Source organism: Diadema setosum, chromosome 5 (assembly GCF_964275005.1).
Source record: "Diadema setosum chromosome 5, eeDiaSeto1, whole genome shotgun sequence".
NCBI classification, from domain to species: domain Eukaryota; kingdom Metazoa; phylum Echinodermata; class Echinoidea; order Diadematoida; family Diadematidae; genus Diadema; species Diadema setosum.
The window spans coordinates 37,981,624-38,006,957 of NC_092689.1; the positions used below are offsets into that span (position 1 = coordinate 37,981,624).

General features: G+C 39.6%; 1 protein-coding gene across 1 annotated transcript in view; it reads right to left on the reverse strand.

The window, feature by feature from the left end:
- Positions 1–7,870: 7,870 nt before the first annotated feature.
- The window catches only part of LOC140229352 (chondroitin sulfate N-acetylgalactosaminyltransferase 1-like), a 55,773-nt gene continuing 38,309 nt past the window's right edge, over positions 7,871–25,334 (reverse strand). The window contains exon 3 of the mRNA XM_072309637.1: positions 7,871–10,635. Coding sequence (XP_072165738.1) covers positions 8,922–10,538 — 1,617 coding nt within the window. The 5' untranslated portion in view covers positions 10,539–10,635 and the 3' untranslated portion in view covers positions 7,871–8,921. The remainder of the gene's footprint in view (positions 10,636–25,334) is intronic.

The window sequence follows — 25,334 nt, forward strand, 5'->3', positions numbered from 1 at the left end:
GATGTAAAGAAAGACCGCCCGTCCATAAAAGGCTTTTTTTTTCTTTTTTTTTTTTTTGGCTTCATTCTTGGTCTTTGTTGATATATTGGTTGGATTGCATTTCATTCAATCCATCATGGCACAGTCCTATGCAGCAGCTGTCTAATTTTTTTTTTTTCCAAGTAATTTTTCCCCCTCATATCCAGCACTTTGCATGTTATTTGTCTCGGCCGCATCACAGTTGAATTTGATAATGTGTCTGTAAATATATTTGTGACATCATTTCAATTTTCCTGGAGGGCACCGTAAATGGCAAAAGTCGTCAAGTTGACGGTTTAATATGTGGTGACTTAATGAAAGTTGCGTTGACAAGCAACATTTTTTGTATTTTTAATGTGACCAGGTGTACTTAGTCCTGAGCGGGATTTGGAACGTTTTATTGCAACAAATGAAATCAGTATTTTGTAGCAATACAAGCAAAACTGTGTAGGAAAATTAAAGACAAAACTAAGAAAATATTGTGATGCTGATGTGATCTTGTTCTATCAGTGCTCCAGATCGGACATTTGAAAACTTGACTGACACATGACAACGACGAGATGTATTTCTTCTTGACACTGTGTATTATTCAAATTGTGAATATAATTGATCTGCTATTAGAGATGACAAAAAAAAATGAATTCAGGTGAATTTGGGATTTCTTCTCCTTGTCTTATTAATGTACAGATGTGATGGATTACAGACCATGAAAAGTTGAAAAAAAAAATGTAGTTTGTAGAAGAAATGCAAAATGCATTTCTCCTTGTTGCCATTCAATATTTATCTAATAAACAAACAAAAAAATACATTGAAATACAAATGTACAAAATGTTTTTGTGTCATGACTTTTCCGGACTGTGATCATGTGAGGATGGTTTGTGGTGAACCTGTGAGAAGTGTGCTGTGAGTGAATTGCAGTTTTCCAGTTTGGATATATGATAGTAGACGTCATTTTTATCATGTTCTGTTAAGTGTGACTGTTGATAAAGTTGGAATAATCCATGTTGTGAAAAGTCTTGGTTCAGGGGTCATTGCAGGCCTCAGGGGTCATTGCAGGCCTCAGGGGTCATTGCAGGCCTCAGGGGTCATTGCAGGCTTTCACCATTCCATGAAATGGCTTATCATCATGCTCTGATTCAATGCATACCTATATTACAACGATCATTCCTGACAAGCAGTGAGAGGCTTGCCTGACATGGCTGCAAATTATGCTAGCAAAGTGCATAACTAGTGTTGATATCTACTTAGATATCTACTTGGTAGATATACATGTAGGTCAGAGAAATGCAAGATCCTTCAGGTGGAAAAAAAAATGTGAATACAAATGTACATACAATATTTCACAAGTCCATGAATACACAAACTGTTATCATGGGTTCTTGTACACATTAGCAAAACTAAAAGTTACTCCCAGAATTATATTCCAAGACACCTTGATACACAATGTTCAAACAAAGCCAACTTTAGGGCGAAAAAATGGGGTGCCACACAGAGAATGGAATCTGTGAAAAGATTTTTCAAGGAAGTGGTGTAAAATGCAATGTGCTTTACAAAAAGTTGGTACACTCGTTCATATCACAAAATACTTTCCAATTTACATAGAAAAACCAGATGGCATACAATAATTGTTGCTGTGTTGTGCATACCACAGAAGCCCACTAATCATCAGGAACTATCACTGCATGCATAATATCGAATGTGCAAGTATAGCAATCTTTTGTTTGCACTTCCTGTGCTATCTACACTGAGGGGGGAAATGCAGATGTTTCTGACCTCAACATCTAGCTCCATTTAGTTATTGCAGCTGCTCCTTAGAATTCTCATTCTCCAGCTGAAACTATCTAGCCATCATTGGTTGCAGGCATAATCACGCTAGCCTCATGTACGACTCCAAACTTTGATGGGCTTAATTCTGTCCTAGAACAAAGGATGCTTATACATATTATGCACACACAAAATTTGCTTTAATAGTGGCATTAAGGTCACTACATTAGTAAATATTAGTCTGATAAAATTGTTTCCCCAATGTCTTGTAGAACATAGCAGGTGTATGCATATCATCCATGTACACATCTGATGAGTAATTTTACATTTGCTTCATCAAAATGGTAAATTAATGAGCCTCATACTGACCTCATTTCCTCATATTTCTTCCTCTCTCACAAAAGAATGCCCACTAACATACACACACAATACAAGCCCACACACAAACACATATGGACAATCTTAAAAACAACATACACAAACAGAAATGCACTCATGTACACACAAAAACACACAGACACACTGTACATTGCTTTCTTCCTTTACCTTCTGTTTTATTCAAACAAGTTTTAATATGAGTCCTACCTCCAATACTGTATTGCAAAATTAGTCAAAACATCAGCAAAGTTCCTCAGAACATGGAGACTGATAGCAATACATGTAAAATACACTAGGAAACAAAAGCAAAGAACCAAAAAAACAAACAGACACACAAGAACAACAGACAAACTTAAACATCATTCCTGGCTAATAATATTCACTGTGCCTTTGCCTTATGTCAATATTTGGCTTCATATACCAAGGGTATTGGTATTGTTCTAGCTTATGATGCCTGTGTGCATTGAGGGGGGGGGGGGGGGTGATAGGGATGAGGTTTCGGTTTTTAGAAGGAAAAAAAATGCCAGGTGTAGTGCACTGACGTCAGTTGCTAGGAGATGAGCGACATTATGCCAAGGATGTCCTTCTATGAAACCTCGCCACTTCTTTTGTCGTGGCATTTAACGCTACCCAATTTGGAGCATTCCGCATCCTCGGTGGTTTGGCAAACCTGTGGCATGCAACAGGTAGGCCAACAAGCTTGACTCTCTCTGTGGATTTATTCATATTCCCACTTCTGCCACATGAACATGCTGCCGAGTGTCATTGCTGCTTTGGCCGACATCAAGATAATTTCCTGCTCCTCCTAGACAATTTTTAGAATATTGGAAGGGGAATGATGATTTTCACAATAGATATCATTTGATGGCAAAATGACTCAAATAAGTCACACGATTTGAATATTTTACTGACAGTGCTTAAAAGGACGGAAGAAAATGACTCAGAATTTGATTCTTTTTCTATATAGTTGTCCATATCACAGTTGAGGAATATTAAAGGATTCATTTAAAGATTTGTGTGTATGTGTGCGTGTCAGTAGTGTAGTGTATGTGTGTGTGTGCGTACATATGCGGCTGCTGGTAGTGTGATCGTTAACGCAAGCATGTGCTCGCCCAGCATTTTACTGTATATGTATGTGGTCTAGATAATTGTCGCTAGAGATGTAGTAGACACACATAAGAAAATATATATTCTTTGGTCTTGGTCCATTGACTATCGTACCTTCTCCTTCAGTAATCACACAATACTTTTTTCAACTTGGCAAAGAAATGTGAGAGTACAGTAAAGCAAGCAGTTCCCCGTCAATGCTGCACAATTTTAAAGGATTGGTCTTTGAACTACAAGGCAAGGTATGCATGTATATATAGAGAGCAAAAATTGCTTTCAAGTCCTTCATATTTTTGTGAACTCACTTATCAACTTTGTTAAATACCTCATCCAAATACATTTGTACTCAAAAGAACATAAATATAGATAGCTTTTATTTCATACTGACTGCTGTCTTATCTTTTATTGTATTTTTTCATTCTTCTTTCTTTTTTTTTATACACCTGTGATTCAGTGCCGATTTATGTAAATTTCACAAACTGGTCCCAAATATCTCTAAAGGGATCCACATAACTCTTACACACAAAATCTCTCTTGACAGCTTGCACTCGAAAGTGGCATTTCACGTTGAATTAAAAAAAAAAAAAAAATCCTGGTGCCTTAAAGCAATGGATCCTGAGTGGTAACAACCACACACCAAAAGTTTGGAGCATGAAGCCAAAAAAAAACAAAAAGAAAAATTATCACATCTCATGGTTCCTGAATCATCATGGGTGATACATGGACTTGCAACAGTTTGGTTTGAAAAACGGCTGTGGAAACCATCTTTATTCATTTTAGCATTTTGTTTTCTTCATAGATTTCACATTATTGCTCTGGGAGACTTCAAGGCAAAACTTCTTCTCAGATGTACACATACATGTACATGTATACATCATAAACATTGGCCCAATTTCTTTACTCTTTCCAAATTTGTAGGGGGGGGGGGGGTTCCCTAGGTAGTAGCAATTCCCATTGGTCTTCACTTACAGAGCCAGGTATAAACTTGTCAATCTTGAATGACGATCAAAACTGCGGGAGAGACGGACAAGAAACATGCCATGAAATGGCAAGAAAATTCCTGACAAGAATAGCCAAGTATGTGCGGGATTGGGGCCAGGGGAATGGGGGCGGAGGAGAAGATGTCTGTGACATTAAATCTTGGGTAGAAAATAAACAGAATGTTTGACAGTCCTGGCACTTGACTTGAACATGACTTGAATGTTTGCTCACCCACAGGCACGGACTAGTATATCGCACTAAACTCGTTCCCTCTCATAGAGTAACTGTCACAGATAAAACTTACAACACTTAAACTTACAATGTCTGGAATGGTGTAGGATGGCATACATGATCTTTTCCTAAATCGCACAACAACAAAAAATATGGCACAAATACATCTATAAATACTCCACTTTTAAAATGATTGATTTTGGTCTCTCATCAAACATTAAAGTTAGTTGTTGTTGTTGTTGTTGTTGGTGGTGGTGGTGGTTTTTTCTTAAATTTTGTGTGTCCTATATTGTTGAGTATGAGTTTTTCCTATTCCTCATAAATTTCTTTATTTGTCAGTTTACATTATAGCTGCTGCTATGATTGAAGACACCCCGACCTACAGTGAGGTTGAAAACACTCCTACGTACAGTGGTGGTTCGACATCTTAATCTCCATGTAGTACAAGAAACAAAGGGGGCACAACATTTGAATCTTACATAAAAATTAGATTTTAATACAAGACAGGATAACACAACAGAGGTGGTCATACTGTTAATGAATCTTGCTACTTTCTTTTCACTTTCATCAGCTTCCAGCTGCATGGTGCCTTGCATGAGCAGAGCACATACTTTCGTGCTTTAGAGTGCATATGCGAACCTCAAATGCACGCAGCTTGAATTCCCACGTTCACTATTACACCCTATCTGCCAAAAGATCAAAAACCCATCAAAAATTCATAAAATTTTGCAGACATTACCAATGTTAATCATCTGTTCCTTGTGTCATTTTCAACTTTCCTGCAAGTATCATCCAAATTTGTTTACAACTTTTAAAATTATTTTGCACACAGACAAACAAACAAACTAATGCCAAAAAACACACAACCTCCTCGGCGGAGACAATTCAAGTGGATTTTGTGTATTCATCCATCAAGACCAAGTCCAACCAATTCCTTTGCAAGAGATTCCTGTGATCAACAGTACACTAAGGATTTCGGATTTAAAATCAATTTCCCAAGACCTGGCCGAAAATTAAAGGGTCAAGAACATATCCTCAATACACTTGGGTGGCACACAAAACAGATAGCACTACGACTTAGGGAAGATTACAGATAACAAGGGCAAGTTTGGCGGCATTCAGTGTACCAATTCCAATTTAAAGCATAGTATTGGTAAGCAGGACATGTGGCACACACGGACAGGTATAGTTTGGACATACGCAGCTCACATTAAGGCACTTTAGCATATAACACGTAGTGAGCAGAACAACAAAAAAATATTGCTTTGTATCTCAATATGCACAAATCGTTTCCACGCATTAAAAGAATAACTTTGAAATACAAATCATTGCTGTGTGTTTGGGAGACCTTTGGAACTCCCCTACTTCTAAACATTCTGCATGATCTGATGCTAATTGAAGTTCCCTGCTGAATCACCAACCCAATGACTGGATTTTATAGTGCTTTGGGGAATGGCACAGCTATCCAAAGATTGGTTTGATGAATTAAATACTGACCAAAATGACATAATATAGGCAGTAGTCTTTTCATGCTCTGAAGGGTCAGCTCGAAGTTTACAATACTGTTAAACTTTACACAAACACACAATCATAGCAACCTCAAATTCATGACAACTGATTTGATGACATTATCATTAAATCGTGTTTTGTTTTTTGTTTTGTTTTTGTGTTTTTTTTTTAAATAATCACATCCTCCAAGATGATCATCCTACCTCTCTGTGCATTCACTGGAATATTATTCCCGTACTCTTGAATGGACTGTATTTAAATTTATCAGTTACTATCCATATGGATTGATAAAGGCAGTACCTCAGAGAATCTGTAGCATTTTCTCTATTTCACTACCACTGTCATATATTGTCTATTGGCTATCACATTCATACTTTGTTTCAATCCATGACAGTGATTTTTAATCAGACTGATCAACGGCCTACTACTGGCTGAACACACTCATTGTGCTTTCCACAAATACAACATTTAAATTAGGTAACTCTCTCTTTTTAAGTATTAGATGATAAAAGCCTCCACACATTGTAATACAGTCTGATGATGAAATGAATCCGAGTGATAAGATACCTTCGTTCAAAACCTAAAATCTTACCATGATATATTGAGCCCCTAAGCTCATCACTGCATCTAACATGTGAAATGTTAAAATGTCTCAATTCCAATGAGACATAAGCCCATCATCGGTTTGACCCTCAAGTTTTGATCAACACCCTACATCAGAGATGTCTGGGCTGGAAAAGAACCTGAACTGCCATTACAGGGATTGATCATGCAAAAAACGTAATGCAAACTTTACACATATACCTGTTCGTGTTCATTCATTCAAGCAAAATGTAATGGATTGATATTACATTCTTTTGTTCTTCATTTTGCCAAGAATATTATTTTCTCTTCGAAGGTAATATTCTTGGCAAAATATTACCTTCGAAGAGAAAATAATATTCTGATGGCATTCACTCTGCACGAGTTACACTGCCAGGTCTGTGTTTCTAGACATTGCATTTGACTTGTTTGTTCTGACATATACAACAATTTTATACAATGAAGTGCAATAAATATGCCTCAGTAATGATGAAAAAATTGGCAAGGACTGGGCATACTGGAGAGGTAAGGCAACACATACATGTATATCACCATTACAGTGGAGCAAAGCACCAAGTCAGGATGTCTACGCACAACATGAGGTTAAAATGGATTGAATCCCTGCCTTGGTCTTTGAGTACAGGTTGTTTCTACTGATGGTCGCATCACTAAATTATTGAGAGCTTTCATCGTCGTTGTCGTCATCGTCATTGTCATCATCACTAAGTTAAATCGTTACTAAGCAAGTGTAATAATAACCACAATGTGATTAGGCAGGTGCACTGATAAACGGAAGAACAGTGTCTGGAGATTAGGATCATGACAACTTTAACAGCAGCATCCTGTGTGTTTGATTCACAATATTTACATCATGGTTATCATGAACACAAACAAGATACATTGTCTCTGTGTAGCTGGAAGAATCCTGAAGCATTCAGAGAAAAACAGACATGAAAGGGAAGCTGAGAAAAACTTTTATATCATTAGTTATGTTGAGACAGTGATGCTTAACTTTGAGGATAAGCTAACTTTGGGGATAAGCTTGAAGTTATTTAAGCATGGGGCGCCAAATATCGCATGGTCTCTTTTGTCATGAAATCAGAGACAAAATAACAAGTTTGTGACAAAATTGTGTTTTCTTGTTGACTAGTGACAACATCAATCTCGTCACGAAATAAAAAATTCTGTCCACAAAATAACAATTTTGTCAACGAAATAGCAAATTCGATACAAAATTATCATTGTGTTGACGAAATTGACGTTGTCACTTTTCAATGAAAAACCAGTTTCATCACAATATTGTCATTTCATTGACAGAAGAGACGATGTGACACTTGGCACCCCATACTTAACTACGAGCTTATCCTCAAAGTTAAGGATCATCGTCTGAACGTGATTAATGCCACACAATGCATGACTAAGTTTACAAGGAACTCAACACATGCCATTCTGGTATCACATGCAGTCTTTGGACCTAAGTTTGGTATATATACCTCATCCAGGCACTCCAACAGTAGCAAACTACAAGGTACTCCTAGCTGTGTTCTGCAAATGATGTTGGCCATCCTTGTGGCTTCATCAGAAACAAGACAATCAGTACAACCCGATGTCCAAGCCTGCTTGTATTTGATTAAACCCCTATTCACATGAGAAACTCATGAATGTTACCAAGATCTACTTACTTCAGTGTGCAAGACTAAAGCACTCTCAATCTTTTCTCAGCTTTACAAGACCATTCTCTTTCTATTCTGAAGAGATTATCAATTCATGTCAAACTCAACATGCTTTGAAATTGTGGTCCTTACATATTCTACAGACAGAGAATGGAGTCAGCGTACAAACCATCTGAGTTCTAACAGTCAATAACTGCATTTTTTTTTTTTAGTAATCAGCTTTATGCTATAACAAATCCCAAGACTGAAATAAATGTGACAGCCACAGTTGATGCAATACACCAAACCTGCAAAACTGAAAGTTAATTCAAACCAAACCAAAGTAACTTGTGAATGGGTCTAATTTTGCGAACTAGAATCAGGATTTCCATACAGCACCCAATCCACTGCACAAAACTATAATAAGTGCAAAGTTACCATTAGGTTTGATGACACCCATCTAATAAACATCTATTTCTGATATATTTAAGACTATTTCGAATGATTAAAATTAACAAATTTGTTGTAACTCTTCTCTTATATGTTGTAGCATTGGAAGAAGACGCGCCAAATTTTCATTACGGTTGAGAGCTCCAGATTGATCAAATGACATGAAATAGAAAGATCACTGATTACACACAAGTGGGAAGTAAAACATGAAAGAGACAGAGACAGCTGATAATACATTTTGGCTGTTCCTCAATGCGCTGGTGGTTGGTGATGCCTAGGTGCTCCCAAGTTGTACAGTGTCATGTTGATTTCGTCCTTGAAAGCCAGCCGCCCCAGCTGTGAGTGCGACGCCTCACTTCGTGCCTTGGATCCGATGCACATGCGGTACTGTTCCGCCGACAAGCTCTCCGAGCATTCCTTGGAGTGGTAGGTGTGGAAGATGCCTGCGTCAGGGACCCGGATCACCTTCAGATCTGACTGAAGGTACTTGCGGTACAGGTAGACGTCCTCCCCGCCCCATCCCTTCATGTCGACGTCGAAACCCTTGACGTTGAGGAAGTCTGAGCGGTACTGGCAGGTCATGCCAAAACCAAAGTCGCGCCAGAACCCGACATCCTTGTGGATGTGGTACTGCTCGCTCTCTTGCGGAATGAAGTCGTGGCTTCCGTATACGAGATCAGGATTGTACAGGCTAAACACGATGGGGTAGTACACGGTGCGGCCAGCGATTGTGTAGTAGCGGCAGTGCTCCATGAATACCCGATTGAAAGCAATGTCAACATCACAGAAAAACATGAGGACATCGGGCCCCTCCCAGCTGCGCACACCCTCCTCAAGTCCCCGCCCCCTTGAAAACTCTCCCGACAGAGTGATGATCTTGTAGTTCTGATACCTGAAGGGGCTCGTCACTTCTTCCAAGATACTGTGCATCTCCTGCAATCCCTCGTTACCAAAATACACTATGGTGAGGAAGACGTGCATTTTGGATTCTAATACTACTGATTTGAAGCGCTCCATGTATGTTCGAAACTTCTCAATTCTCCCTGATAGAGGCATGATAATATTTATAACTATGCGACTCGTATCTACAATTTGCGACTTGTGTTTTTGCAGGGGTGCAAAAGGACGTAGTAGCTGTACACTGTAGTAGTAGTTCTCATGCACGCCACGAAATACAAGATTGTAATATGTGCCGACAGTCCTGTCTGTCCTAAATATACCATCCACAAAGTTTTCTATTGTGAAATCATGTGTGCTTTCCTTTTTCTTGTTCAGCTCGTCGATTGCGTAAAACACCGCTTCTACGAGTTCCTCTTTGCGGTCGCCTTTCGGCCGCTGGGAGGGTCGATGCGACAGTCCTTCCTCCATGGTATACACCATCTTGGATGTCAGGCTGCTGAATGGCACGACCTCGTACTCATCACGCGGCTGGCGAGGGCGTTCTATCTTGCCCATCTGCTTCTGCATGTGGGTGAGCAGCTCACGACCCTGCTCCCGGTCAAAGTACTTGGCCAGGCGGGCCGTGGCGGCCGCCTCGCCTCCCGTCATCGGCTCCTCCAGCTGCTGGATGTTCTCCACGTACTTGGTGAGCTCCATCTTGAGGTCGACGATCTGCTGCTTGAGGGCGGCAATCTCGGTACGGTGGTGCTCCTCCTGCTCGCTCAGCACGGCCATGCAGTCCTCCTTGCGCTCCATGTCGCCATTGCTGATGAACGGCTGCGAGTTGGCCAGGAGGTCGCGCACAGCCAGCCGTCCATCCGTGATGGAGTTGGTGCAGGTCTCCAGCTTGGCTAGCAGCAGAAGGAAGCCGATGCACAGCATCAGACCCACCTTGATCAGGGTTCGGATGGTGGGCGGGCGAATCATCGTCCCTGGCGACTCCCGGATCACATCCCTACCAAGAAGACGACGTACCGCACCCACCCTTCTCCAATCCAGTCACACTCTTTGGTCTGGCTTGAGGCTGCAAGTGCAAAGAGGCAAAACACAGCAGAAAAAATGGAAAAGATTAATATAGGAGCTTTGGAACGCACATATACATGACTGAACAAAAGAAATCTTCAAAAAATAACAGGCTATTCAGCAGCTACTGTTTTCTATCTATCAGTAACACATCAATTTCCTCCAGCATTACTAACCAGTCATTGCTCAACCCTGAAATAAAATATTGTCCAGAGTTGAAGTTCCATCACTTTACAACAGGGTTTAGTCATCATGATCACTTCGCCAAGCCAGCACATGCATACAGCATATATTATGAGTAAACGTCCGCAAGGCATTGCAAGCTGCCACACTAAAGTCAAAGAGTGATGTATGTCAGAGATACCGTCTAACAAAGTGCAACATTGCACAGCTTGGCACACAGGACGCAGGGAATGGCCAAATGGCGGCTTCCTATCCCAGACGCACGATGTATTTCCCTCGCAGACTTCAGCACATTGACTGTAGGCAATCTTCCTTCTGTGTGCCTTATAGTATGTGTATGTGTATTGGGGCCAAATAGTGTCTAGCTCTGGAAAAACTAAATACAGCATTTCTTAACACTGCCCTCTTTCAGTGTTATATAATGAACTTTCCCTTCATTTTTACTTAGAGCCCATAACAAGGTTCTCACTAATAGGCTCTCTTCATGACAGAAAGTAGTTTATATAAAAGGTTGACTGAGCAATTTTCCATACAGTCTTTCATCATTTGAACTAGTAAGCTTGAAACAAAGATGGCACCAATAGGCTGAAGGCAATGTATCATAGGTATTAGAAAATGGTTTAAACATTGATGTGGGTGTTGGGTAGTGAGATCCCTTTTTGTGCGTAGAAAAGCAAAAATTTTGTATAAAATGTTGGGTTATGAAAATCATGGTGCTCTTCTGTGTTCAACACTAGTACTCTAAAACATGTCACACATTGTTTCCAATCAGGAATGTTAAATTGGTATTCATTTCCCACATGCGTAATAAATACCAAACACTACAGTGTATATTGCAAATTTGAACATTGTAAAAAAAACAATCTGTTGAATTTCAATCCTAAGCGATTATACACAAATTTCATTCTGAAAGGTTGAATAACCAAAATTATAGAGGTAATCCCACAAAGTCTTTGGATTCACCAAATTAAAAGCGGAAAGCCTCACACAGCCTTGCTGAAATACCATCTATGTTATAAACTGTAAATGCAAGTGTATGTGTGAATATCATCTTCATAATTATGTCGGCAGTTTGATTGTCAAAACATTCAATTAAAACAAATGGTATTTCCTGTTTATATCTCACTAACAAACATGTCATAGATTGCCTGCTTTTATTTAGCTTGAGGAAAAAGCTACATTCTTTTTTTTTTTGGGGGGGGGGTGTTGCTTTTTTTTTTTCCTTGGGATTGGTATGGTGGCACAAGAGGTAACCTCGGATGTTGAGATTTTTATGGTTATATCTTTCCTGTGTTTACAGAAATTGCCCCACACCATAAGGCCCTGATGTTCAGGGGAAATAGTTCAAACTGAAGTAGAAGCAGAACAACCAAAACAGTTCATTCATATCATGTTGTTCTAAACTATGAAATCAGGTCATGATTTACTGTTATTGTGATTATCTTTGTCAATTATTCCAGAGGGTTTTTTTTTTCTTTTTAACATGTCCTTCAACTCACTTTCACTGAAATAGTTTGGCATGGTGCAGAACACTGACATGTAAAATGAATTTTGCCATTGCTGGCTCTTGATTCAGCTTAATTTGGAGCAAGACACAACTTCCAGTCCTATTTGAAAAGAAAACTTTTGACTGCGGAACTGAAAGTGGACACACCCAGACATTGCATCAATCATTAAAAGGGTTGGATAGATAATTTTCAGGTTAGAAATTTGATTTAGACCATAACCGATGTGTTTACTCTAAATGTTACAATGCATGACTATGAACAATACCAAAAAACAAACTCTTCTAGTCCATAACAAAAAAGCCAAACAGTGCATATGTCCATTCTGAGCAATATGAGGTAATGTATGAACATGTATCAATCTCCAAAAAAGCCAGACGACAGTTTGATCACTCCTGCACAACAATGGCCCTCACCCAAGTCATAAGCATACGTGCAGTCCTGTTTTTGTCACTAAATTTAGAAACCATGTCAACATTACCCTGACCTTACTATCCTAGTGCCATTCATGGATGGAAAAAAAAAATAGCACAAACTTGGATCTGCAAATGGGGAAGAGCCCCATATTAGACACATGGCATTCAGATGGAACCAGACACTGGCTTCAGAGAAGAGGTTGCAGCCGTGACAGGTTGAAAGTCACTCCATCTTGTGTCTGGTGTTGGTAAGGGGAAATGATCTCAGACTCGAAAGACCTTGGCTTAACACTTGATTGTCAGCCACATCATTCAGAGCCCTTTCCATCATACAATGTCCTGGGGAATTTTTTTTTCTTACAAAATTCCTCCACGTAAAAAGTTGGACTATATGAATCTAGGACAAAACAAAAGCATTTCCTTTAAACTTAAAGGAAGTCATGTCCAGCCTGCAGACACACACACACACACAAAATAATCATAATTTTTTTTTTTTTTTTTTTTGGTCAATCCACTTTCCACTAACCACTGTTAATCTAATTTCTATGAAACTGGCACACCACACCATTTATTTTCCTGCTGTAGTTGCTATTATTCATTGTTTTATTTAGGTGTTATTTTTTTTTGGGGGGGGGGGGTTGATACTTTTAAGAATTTCTTGAATAGCGTTATGACAGGGGTCTGGAAAGGGCCATTGTATTTTTACAGGTGTGACATCCATACTGTGCTGGCTAACAGAGTTCTACTCTCATCCTGTCTGACCACAAGAGAGCAGAAATGTTTTGTTTTGTTTTGTTTTGTTTTTTTTTTAAGAGAGCAAAGATTAAAAAACGATAATAAATAAACCTAAGCTCATATCAATATTTGATTTCCTTCCTTTCATGGTCAACCGAGAGTAGCAACTTTCCTGTATAGTGCCCTCATAGCGACGTGACCTGTCATCACATCCGCTTCCCAACAGACAGCAGTCCCATGTACTAAACTGGCTATTGATGCATGTCTATATGTGACCCACTACAACAAAAGGATCCTAAAGTCGCTGACGGGCGAGCCAAGCATGGCCCAGAAAAATGCTATTTTCAGGCCTTTCCTTTGATCATTCAGCTTCGAAATTTCGGCAGATGATAGAAAATATATTAGACTACAAAATCATGTTAAAACAGAAATCCGAACGTTTTGACAGATTTTGGTGATCTGACTTCAAGCTCGATGTTCTCGGCTAACCCGTCAGCGACTTTAGGATCCTTTTGTTGTAGCGGGTCACATATACCAAAGCTTTCTCTTTATTATTGCCATTGAATTTAGAGAGGAGTGGGGAGAGACAGCTTTCACTTACAAAATTCACATGAAAATAAAAATGTTGAAAATTTGTAGATGATGAATATGAAGCCAAAAACTCTGAGAACTATTACCCAGGCATTTCATTCCACTAGACTTTTTTTTTTTAAGCATTAAATAATTTTTAATCATCTTCCCTCCCAGACATTTTTTCAGCTCATATTGGTTGTCAGACTCCTTTTGACCTACATCTCCCCACCAGAACTCTGTCTGGATAGCAACTAGACATCACTGCCTACGCATACTTCAGTCACACCTGTAACTACCTTGGATGCAATGCAATAGGTACTTTCATACGCACACAAAATTAACAGCTTTCTTAAATTGTTTTCTGAAATGTGATGTGAAAACTGACAATTTTTGTTTGTGGAAAAAAAAAAATCACTTTCGCAATCAGGTAAACACCTCTCTCTTCCATACCATCTACAAAATCACTTTGATTTTCTTTTTCAATTTGTGCTAAAGAGATAGCTAATATCTTTCTTGTTGCTGTTGCCTGAACAACACAGAACCTGGTGCCCTTTTTTGACAAGGTAAATACACTAAATGTAATATTTGTCTAATTTCAGTGCATTTTTTCTAAACTACATCTGTATTGTCGTATTGAGAAATTCCTCTTTATGTTTGCTTGGATCAAATATATATGAGAATCTCTTTCAATATTAACACTGAAAGGTCTATGACACAATGCTAATATACTTTGGTACACACATAGGTCATCTTAGCATTCACAATTAGATAGCAAATATGATACCTTCTTTAAATAGCCAGCCTCAAATACGTCTGCAGTCTCCTCTATCCATATATACATGTACAGTGAGTAAATATTAACCTCTTTAAGTGCTTGTGTGGTATTGCAAACAATACATCAAACACCCACCGTTTGTGAAAATGCAAACAAAAATAATTCAACAAGAAGTAAACTTACAAGACAGGACATAAAAGGTCCTTTTGTATACAGAAAATGTCTTCATCATTTCACTGAAAATCAAACCACAGTCTATTTACCAACATAATACCTTCAATATTTTCTTTTTCATTTCTCTTTTCACTTTTGTAGATAACAGAGATAACAGTTAGAATGAAAGAGAGGGTCTGAAATACATTTACATGAAGCTCCTTTGTAAATCAAAAAGCCTGAAATTTCAACTGCCAGAGCCTCAATTCAGGCTTTGGCCTGAAAACTGGCATCTGTGATGTAAACAAAATATTCATCCAAGTTCCAGTCTTGCATCATCTATTTCCTCCACTGCATAAGTTATTGTATTTTCTATGGTAAATACAGATATAATGAGTCATCAAATGGCTGATGGCTCTGACCCTTGTACTTCTGGTCCTGTCATGTGACCCATCAACTGGGAGGGTCAACACTGGCCCTCCCCCTAGGGGTCATGACTCTCCCATTGGGGAAAGAGAAGGCCCAACAGGGGGCATTTCTTCATTCTTGTCTCTGAAAGTCTATCTGAAGTAAATCCGATGAGGGACAAGAGTTTTCCCCTCTCTAGCAAGCTTGTTCTACCAGACAAAAAAAAAGAAAAAAATTGCCTTGCAAAGAACTTTTCAAGTGTGCAACCATTTCCGTCATTTTCTCAAGGGCTCTCCAAGTGTTCTGGGAGTAGAACTCTTCTTTGAAATATTATCTTGGGGGTCTTCTAGGACACACACACACAAAAAAAAAAAAGCTGTGTCACATTTAAAGGCATCGATTAAGACTTTTTACAGTTTGGTAAATTAATATGACGCACAAAGTTGTACACGTTACCTCAGTTTCTGGTACTGCATATAGTTGAAGCTATCAAATAAGGGGTTGAAAATGCTAGATGATTCAAGAAAGCAAAAAAAAAAATGTGTGACAAGCTATACCATACTCAATATTCCCCAGATAGCAGCATGGAATAGACCATTCAATGAAAATGTTACTAGGTAATGTTTGTTCATATATTTCTTGATAATGACAGCAATAACTCTAAAAACTTTTGCATACTATAGGCTGTGTTCATCAACTTTCCCACATTTGAATCATGTTTCAATACCCACTATCTAAATGCATTTACAAACGCCTTTGGGATCGCGTTTCTCGAGTTGTTGCTTTACTCAACTCTGTAGTGAGTCAATTGGGAAACCTTGTCACTGCACAGCTCCACTGCACAGTTAACTTTAAAAGTTAACAATAAACTTTGAATTCCTCTTAGAATTGCAGGCCTCTTAACATTTCAGAAAGTGGTTTCTAAATATCTCGCAAAAAGTTAAAACTGAATTCTCACCGCAATTCACTGTATACTATCCCTTTAAATGCACTTTTATTTTATAAACAAAATTACATACTCCCAAAGTGTTTTACCCTTGACTCCTGCACTTTCTCTGTGCAAGACAGCCATTATAAAACAAAATATTTGCACTCTAGATAATGTCTTTTGCAGAGGAGAATTGTTACTGTTCTATAACACCTCTTTCCTTTCATTATCTTTGTTCCTTTCTGCCCGCATGGTGTATCTAAACAGTCTCATGAATATTCATTTCGAGCACTGGCTAAACAAAGACCATACATAGAGTGATGGGAAATGTTCATTACAGGTCTCTCAACAGGTGGTGGTCCACAGCAACTTACCTCAACCTGGATAGGTCAGTCCATGGGAGTTCTCTGTCTAGCCATAGCCTTTTGTCAAGGCCCTCTCACTGCATGATGGCTATAACGGGCAAGCGAAGCGAGCCCCACCAAGAGCAACAGCGCGAGGGCCTTTTGAGATCTGCTTCACACATTATCACTCAGACAGAAATGCAGATTAGTTGATTTTTGCTCCTCAAATCGTGCAGCAAAAGTTGGTTATTCAAAAGGCTAGCATAAGGATGCGAATCAGATCTCAAAAGGCCCTAACTCTGTCCAACTCAGCTGAGCTCGCTTCTTTTGCCCCCATTCGCTCACCAGCATACAGCGAGAAGGCCTTGGCTAAAGGCTAGCCTAGCCAAGGACAGAGTATTCCCACTCTTCTTCTCTCTCTCCCTCCCTCTCTCTATCTTCCTCTCTATTTTAGATGTCTGACTACATCCTACACTGGTGGGAAAAAATGGATGGGTAGTAATACAGTGCAATCATGTTATAATTTAGACAGTTACAACTAAACTTTTGTTTCACCAAAGTACAAATTCAGGTCACAAAATTATTATCAATATCTCTTTGTATACCTTTTTTTTTTTTTTTTTTTTTGGGGCTATAACAACATTTCGAAACAGCAAAAGAAAACTGCCTGTCCCCAGGACTTTGTTATAACAGGGGTCAGTTGTATTCAGATCAGAGTATGACATTTACAGGCAAAACTTGTCTAGATCACATCAAAATGCCAGTACCCAAACATTTAATAGGTTTCTTTTGCAGATATAATAAGGTACATCAATGCTGTGCAAGTTGGCCAATGTTTGAAATCTTGTTTCAGTTCAGTTCAAGATTGTTGTTGTTGATGTGGTATGCCGCTTACTCTCTTATATCAGGACTCGACACTATCTTCTTCTTCTTTTTTTTTTCTGATGGCTCATTTGGGCTACTAAAATCTTTGAATTTGTAACTTTGGTGGTCCCCAAATCAGAAATTTTGGCCAGTGTAAATGCTCACTCCCCAGCTTGCCAGGTTTATCTTGGTTTATACTGTAAAACAAGATATTTTCGCAGCATGGAATTTTCACTAATTGGAGCCAACGGCCTTTTTCATGGCATGAAATTTTGGGGAGTTGCCTCTAACATTCAATGCGCATAGTGTAGACAAAAACTTTCATGTGAATTTTAATTTCCCGAATCTTGGCTCTCGCGAAATTTGCGAAATCAAAATGCATGTGAACATTCCTTGTTTTACAGTAGTCATGTGACATTCTTCCTAGGAGTGGGGAATCTCTTGTCCATCTGCCTACATTCAAAGACAGTGTCAAGTTGCACACTACTTATCCAAAAACCCGAATATTCCAGTTTTTCTTGCAGTGTGAATGGTACATTGAAAAATTCAGATTTTTCCCATTCCAGTTTTTTGTTTTTTCACTGTAAATCCCCCTAGTGGTGGGCTTCTGGAAGGGGGAAGATGCTTTGCTTGGATAAGTCAGCAATTCTTCAGACTGGGCATCACTCCACAGATACTGGGCAAACATGTTCACCAAGCCACTTCACATGTCTTGAAAGAGCAAGTCAGCACATACCTCTTCTTTCAATTAATTTAAAAAAAAAAAACCCTACAAAGACCTCTGGAGAGGGTTGTTACAAGCCAATTATCACCCTTGCGGGCCTTGGTCATCTAAAAAGATAATATTGTGGAATAAACAACACTCCACATGACAACAATACCTAAACCTTCCTGTGGCAGGTCATATCTCATAAAACAAATAGGGGCCTACTGATCACTCCTATATCATGAAGATTTCCCTTTGAGATATCGCAGAATACATAGAAAAGAATAGAAAAATAATCTGAGATGAGACTTCACCTACAAGTTTACAAAGTCGGTCTGTCTGACACCTTCTTGTATCATAATGTAAATATCATATAGTTACTGATAGGTGTGAACTAGTTAATCAGTTAATCCACATCCACATGATGCAAGGGCAACACTGTGTTATCACAAACTGGCAATCAACCATACTTTTGCTTTTATCCATGGATCCATCTGTTATCCTCTTTATCCTCTGCTGATACAGTCTTCACTGTGGCCAAACTTCACAGCTGACCACTGCAGTGGACGTCCCAGCTGACCAGTGGACCTCCCAGCATGGGGTTCACTTGACCCTGGAAAACTGGACAGGGAGATGGACTGACCTGGGCTCCGATCCAGGTCAGCCTGACCACACCTCCCACCTGTGGATTATGTACAGACTCCCAGCCCATGAAAGGTGTGATTCTGTACTATTGATTCACAGGGAGTGAAAAGATTTCAAGTTTCTACCAATTCACTTGAATTGTTACACCCCTAGATAAGCTCCAAAGGTACAATAATTGCTGCTTTTTGATCCAGAATCACTTGCATGAGTGTGCCTGGCAAGTCCACAATAGGTAGTTCTGAAACGCATAGCCGAGAGAGACTGAAAACAATCAAGAGATCAATTTGACTGCAGTACACAGTCAACTTACATGTCTCCACTTCTCACGCAGTCAATAAATCTGATAGATGATATGCGACCCTAACATTTACATTTGAGGTGTAAATGAAGAGCAATATAAACTTTTGCTCCTATCAACAATATCATTCATCTTGATTATCTGATGAACTGAAAATTCCTTTGTCAACTATTTACGTTTCACTGCTTTAAAATATAATATCCAAAATTACTAACAAAAGTCAACTGTCTTAAAGATAATATAAAGTTTTGGTACCTCAAAAGTTTCCCTGAATTTCCTTGTCTTAGTTTGCGTTTCAGGTGTAAGTACCTTTCATATAACTAACACTGTGAGACTTACTCGCCCCTAAGTGCTCTCATGTCTTAGTAATCATGCAATAATGGTTTCGTACCAGAGCCGCCGCCATACAGCGGCGAGGTAGTACACGTATTGTATGAAACCATTATTGCATGACAACTGCGACCAGCAGCATGCAGCCCCATACGCATAGCTAACTGTGACCAGCAGCCCCATACGCATCTTAGCTAAATGGGGCTTCGCATTGTAGCATTCAGCATCATGACAGATTTAGTATCGCGGGTAAATATCAACTTAAAATCCAAAAATTTCTTCAATTTGAAGACTTACCAGTTAAGTTGAAGTATTGAAAACAGGCTTCAGGCAACGTTTGGTTTTGCCAATAGTCCCTTTCTGTTCGAATTGATGACTGAATGTGACTCGGTCGAGAGGACCTTGGGAGAGCTACACTGAATTGACGGCCAGCGCATGCGCACAAAAACATCTTATCCGTTCATGGATTTGAAATTTGTGCGCATGTGATGTGTGCCAATGCGCTGGCCATAGTATTCAGTGTATGTAGCTCTCCAAAGGTCCTCTCGACCGAGTCAAATTCAGTCATCAAGTCGAACAGAAAGGGACTATTGGCAGAACCAAACGTTGCCCGAAGCCTGTTTTCAATACTTCAACTTAATTGGTAAGTCTTCAAATTGAAGAAATTTTTGGATTTTAAGCAGATATTTACCCGCGATACTAAATCTTTCATGATCCTGAATACTACAATGCGAAGCCCCATTACGCTATGCGTATGGAGCTGCTGGTCGCTATGCATATGGGGCTGCTGGTCACAGTTAATTGCATGATTACTAAGACATGAGAGCACTATGGGGTGAGTAAGTCTCACAGTGTTAGTTATATGAAAGGTACTTTAACCTAAAACACAAACTAAGACAAGGAAATTCAGGGAAACTTTGAGGTACCAAAACTTTATATTACCTTTAAAAGGAAAGAGTTTTCTTTTCTTTGTTGTTGGTTTTTTCCCACAAGCCTGGCTCAAATTCAACAGAGTTTAATAGAGCAAGACCACATGTTCTTTTTTGGGAGTGGTGTGTTGTTGTTGGGTTTTTTTGGGGGGGTTGTCAAAAATTGAAAATACCGTGCATGGCTGTGCCAAAGGCTCCCTGGATTTGATAGCAAGCCTTTCTAGAATCAATGAGCTGGAAATCTTACTAGGAAATTCGCTCAAATCAGCCATATTACAGTAAACTAGTTCCCATCAAACTGGCATGGCTTGGTTCTTCATGACCTCCTTTTGTGAATTTATGTTGGTAAATTTGGCATGAAATTGGTGATGTGGCTTGGACCTGCTCACTGTAGATACAGCTGTGAGAAATGTTACCCATTTCATGATGCAGAAAGACTGACGACTGCAATACTTTGAGCAGACTGGCCCAGATGCCACCAACTCCCAAAGGTCACTCTGAGTTCCTCTCCCAGTGTCTCTGACCTCTAAGAATTGTATAACTTTTGTTCATCTGTCTGTATGTCTGTCTCTTTCTCTCTTTTCTTATTATCTACCTGTTCCCTCTCTTCCTTTAATATTCTCTTTCCTCATCAAATCTCTCTTCTCCACTCCAATCCGATCTTCCTTCTCTTTTTCTTTTCTTTCACTATCTTTTGGCCTCCATCCTTACTGGCGCTCCCTCCCTCACTTTCTCTCTCTGGGTTTTCCTTTCTCTGTTTTTCCCTTGAGTGTCTAGGGTGATAAGCTTATAATTGTCATCATAGATCATTTCCCAAATCAAAGCTTGGACTTTTCTGCACCCTCCCCCAAGCCTTTTCACCCCATCTCCATTCCCCATCCCCTATAAAAAAAAAAAAAAAGTAATACCAGCAATCATCACAACCTCTCCACAGCACCAAAGAGCATGACTGGATGATGCTGAAGAAGTTACAAAGTATGTCATAAGTAGCCTCCCCCCCCCCCCCCCCCCATGGTCACAGTCTTTACCCATTGAGGACGAGTCCCGAGTATACTTGAGCGAGGGTCTACGGGAAATGCGTGTTGTAGCAAAATCAGCCCGTCCTCAACGGGTTAGTGTTCCTCATACCAGCAAGGAGGTACTAGGCGAGCCTCGCCTAGTACCTCCTTGATACCAGCAGAGTATTGTAGGCCTATACAGTAGATCATGCTGAGATAAGGCTGCCTATATGTAGGAGGAGGCTGAACAGCCATGGTGCAGCATGTTGCACATGGTACAGTACCACTTTGCAGGGTCAATAATGCAACATCACAAGCTCCCGCTCCAGACTTTACAGATTTCACTTGGGATTACCTGTGATCAAAAGTACCACATTCTGGTTCACATCTTATGCTGATGAGTAACACAGTCTAAGTCATTGCCACTGAGCAACATACCTTTACACTACTTTACACTACTGCTGGTTCGAGCAATCACTGAACACTGAACGAGTAGGACCTATCATTCCATACTTATTTAAAGGCATAGTTTACCATTTGCAGATGAAATAGAAACCCAGCATTAGTGCTTTAAACTAGTTCTAAAATGCGAGTTAGGGATAGAAACAACTACTGTAAAAGACTGAATCCGTATAATCGATGTTAAGTATTGTTAAATACACAAAATGTGAACAATAGTTATAATAAGAATACTTCCAAATTAAACCGTCTACAGTTATGGTTTATTGAGAAAAATACTGATATCTTCTTATATGTTAGGCTTTATTGCACAAATTCTATATGGTAGGTCGTTTTGTGATACAACAGACCTACACATGTGCATCAAATGTGATATCTTGAACATTTTTAAAATCACTGCTCCCAAAGGTAAACTGGACCTTTAAACTCACAGGCAATTAAAAATGTAAATGCAATTTAAAAAAAAAAACTTGTGCCAAGATCAAGTAAACTGGATAGGCAGCATGGTACAGTTGTACCTTCTCTAGTTCAAACAGTCACCCACACAGAGCATTCTGCTTCCTAATTAGACCGTTCTGATCAATTATCCACACATACTATTATATAACACCTATGCCAGTAAAAGCAAGCACTAACAATATGCTAACAATATCACCATCTGCTGGCTAATGAATTTAACAAGGGAGTAGGCCTACAAATCCGATCAAAAACTCTGCACTGGTATACAGCACTCAGTTGATCTTTAAAACTTAATCTTCAAAACTTGTGTTGCACTTTCAACTTACAAATTGGGAGCTATGAGAATGCTGTTTTTTCATGACATCCATGACTCTCTTGACATAAAAAAATTCATGCACACATAAGTTACTGTCTGTGTCATGCTATTACATTAATTCAGGGATACCAAGGCTGGATCTAATAGTTTAGCAAGAGACCTGCATGTCTAGCACTCACCTGAGCACTGTAATTCGTCTTCACGGCACTCCATCTGACACCAACTATTTCACAAATCTTGAGTTTTGGGATAGCTGCTGACGCCCCCCTGGCAAGACCCTCCTAATTTTGAATATTTCCTTTCCACGTTAAGGACCTGGGGGTATCACTGCCATAATTTGTACGACCTACAATCCCCCTTCCCCTCTGATTCCCTCTGCAAAGTTCAGTCAAAATCATGCCACCTGTTTTCAAGAAGATGAAAATGTAAAAAATTTATGCACGATTCACCGCCCACAACACATAACAGATGGTGGATGGTGAACAATCACTACAGCTCACTTGAATGGAAATGTATCACTGCAAAAGCAGGCTTTAATAGAGTTCCATTCCTCAAACTGATTTCACTTCTCACCCTGATAGTAACGTTTCACTCCTTTTCAACAATTGTGTGATACTAATGGCTTCATATACAATCAAATATACACCTAGACCTCTTGGTTACACCAGCAGCTCTTTTCAGCATATTCTACGTGCTCATCTGCCACGTGCCTCAGCCTTGAAGGAAGGCTAAATTCAACATTGCATCGCAAGCCACTTCAACATACTTAAAAAGACAAGACACTCACTTTCACCGTCCTTCTGCTGAAACAAAGTCAATGACGCTTGCCTGACATTCTCCGATGGGAATCTGATCTCTCCTTTTCCAAGAACCATTACTGGATCCCTGATAGGGTCAGAAACCTCTCACAGAGGGTAGCAAAACTGCAGAAGATTGATATATTTTCCGCTGGGAAGCACGCAAAGTGCTGCCTGCATCCAGGCTGGAAGATATTCCCTCTTGTAGCCAGCACAAGTACCAATTTTGATGAAAGACCTTAAGACTTGCCTGGTCAAGAATTATATCATCAGAACAAACTGGAGGAAGAAGGTTACAATTAAGCCATGAAAGTTGTACAGTTTGGCTTTCTTGCCAGACACAAGCTGAGTTTGTGAATTGAGATTGGAGCCTTAAATGCTGTTCTGTTCTGTCTATCATCTGATACCTCTCTGCTTGCATAGTTTTGTGCAAACATTTGCTGATCATACAGGAATCACATTAACACAATTCCATGACCCAGACAGGGAAGATTCTTGGGGCGGATCTCCCCTCGTTACAATTCCAACACCTCAACATCTGGCCCAGTGGTCGCCTGTCTCGCCAGGCACACAGACAGGCGAGCTATTCATCGAGTCTACTGCAAAATCTACTGCTAATGGCTGGGCCCTGACCCATCCATCTAGGCATGGGTGTAGCTGCCAGAAATCTCATGGGAATTCACATCGCGGTTAAAGACTCAGTACCTTGGGATTCATAGGTGACATGATTCGATCGCTGCCCACAGCAGCACATTCGAAACCGCAAACAGCACTGGTCAGCGAACGTGTGTTTCGAAGCGTGCACTCACTGCTAACAGTCAACTCCAGTCAAGATTCTCTGGCTGTGTGTTTACTTACACAGAGATCAGTGATAAAGGTATTATACATAATTCATTATGGGAATTCTCAAATACATCCAGGCCAAGCCAGTCTTCCTGCTCCAAAGTATCCCCATGCTACTGGGTCTTTAAAGTTGTTTTGGATGACAGCCATCATTGAAGGAGCGTGTCAGGGTAAAAGTATGAGCAGCAAAAAGAAAAATGAACATGTGGTAAGCAAGTTATGATGATTTGAACGCCCTTGCCTTTATATCATCTAATGCCTCTTTCAGACTTTACCTTAAAAAAACATGTGATGACATAATGGGGGAAATTCCCCTCATTAGCACTGATGCATTTTTCTACCGACCCATCAGACTAGAAGGTGATGAAGCCGACCATATATCTCAAGTTTGAGAGCACAACCATCCACTACATGCTAGCACCTTGACTTCTACCTCTAAACATCTAATCTGTAGTACAGTAGTGTCAGATCCACGCCATCGTTGATTCAATCGGATATAAAAGCACGACCTGTAAATATTGAGGAAAGAGATTCTTGGACAACACACAAACACACAGAGCATAAATAATCTACTGATAGAGCATCACGCATAATGGGTAAAAACCTAAATATAAAGGTGTTTTACCATATACTGTAAAACCAGAAATGTTAGCAAGTATTTTAATTTTGCAAATTTTGTGGGAACCTAGATTCGCAAGATAAAAATGCACACAAAACTTCTCGTCTACACTATATGCATCGAATGCCAGTTCACGAAAATTTAATGCCGCGAAAGAGGCTGTCAGTTCCAATTTGCAAAAATTACATGCCGCAAAAAAAAATCTTGCTTCATGGTATATCTTTATATTTCCTTGCTGCAATTGCAGACATTGCCCGAGTAGAAAGCACTGACCACTGATACACTTCAAACCTCACTTCCACTAGAGGAAATGGACAGGCTGAACTGAAACTTAGTCATCAGTGAGGATTGGAAATGAAATCTGCCAACTTATCTCCCTTATCCACACAAACCAGGAAAATGCAGAGTCGATATTCT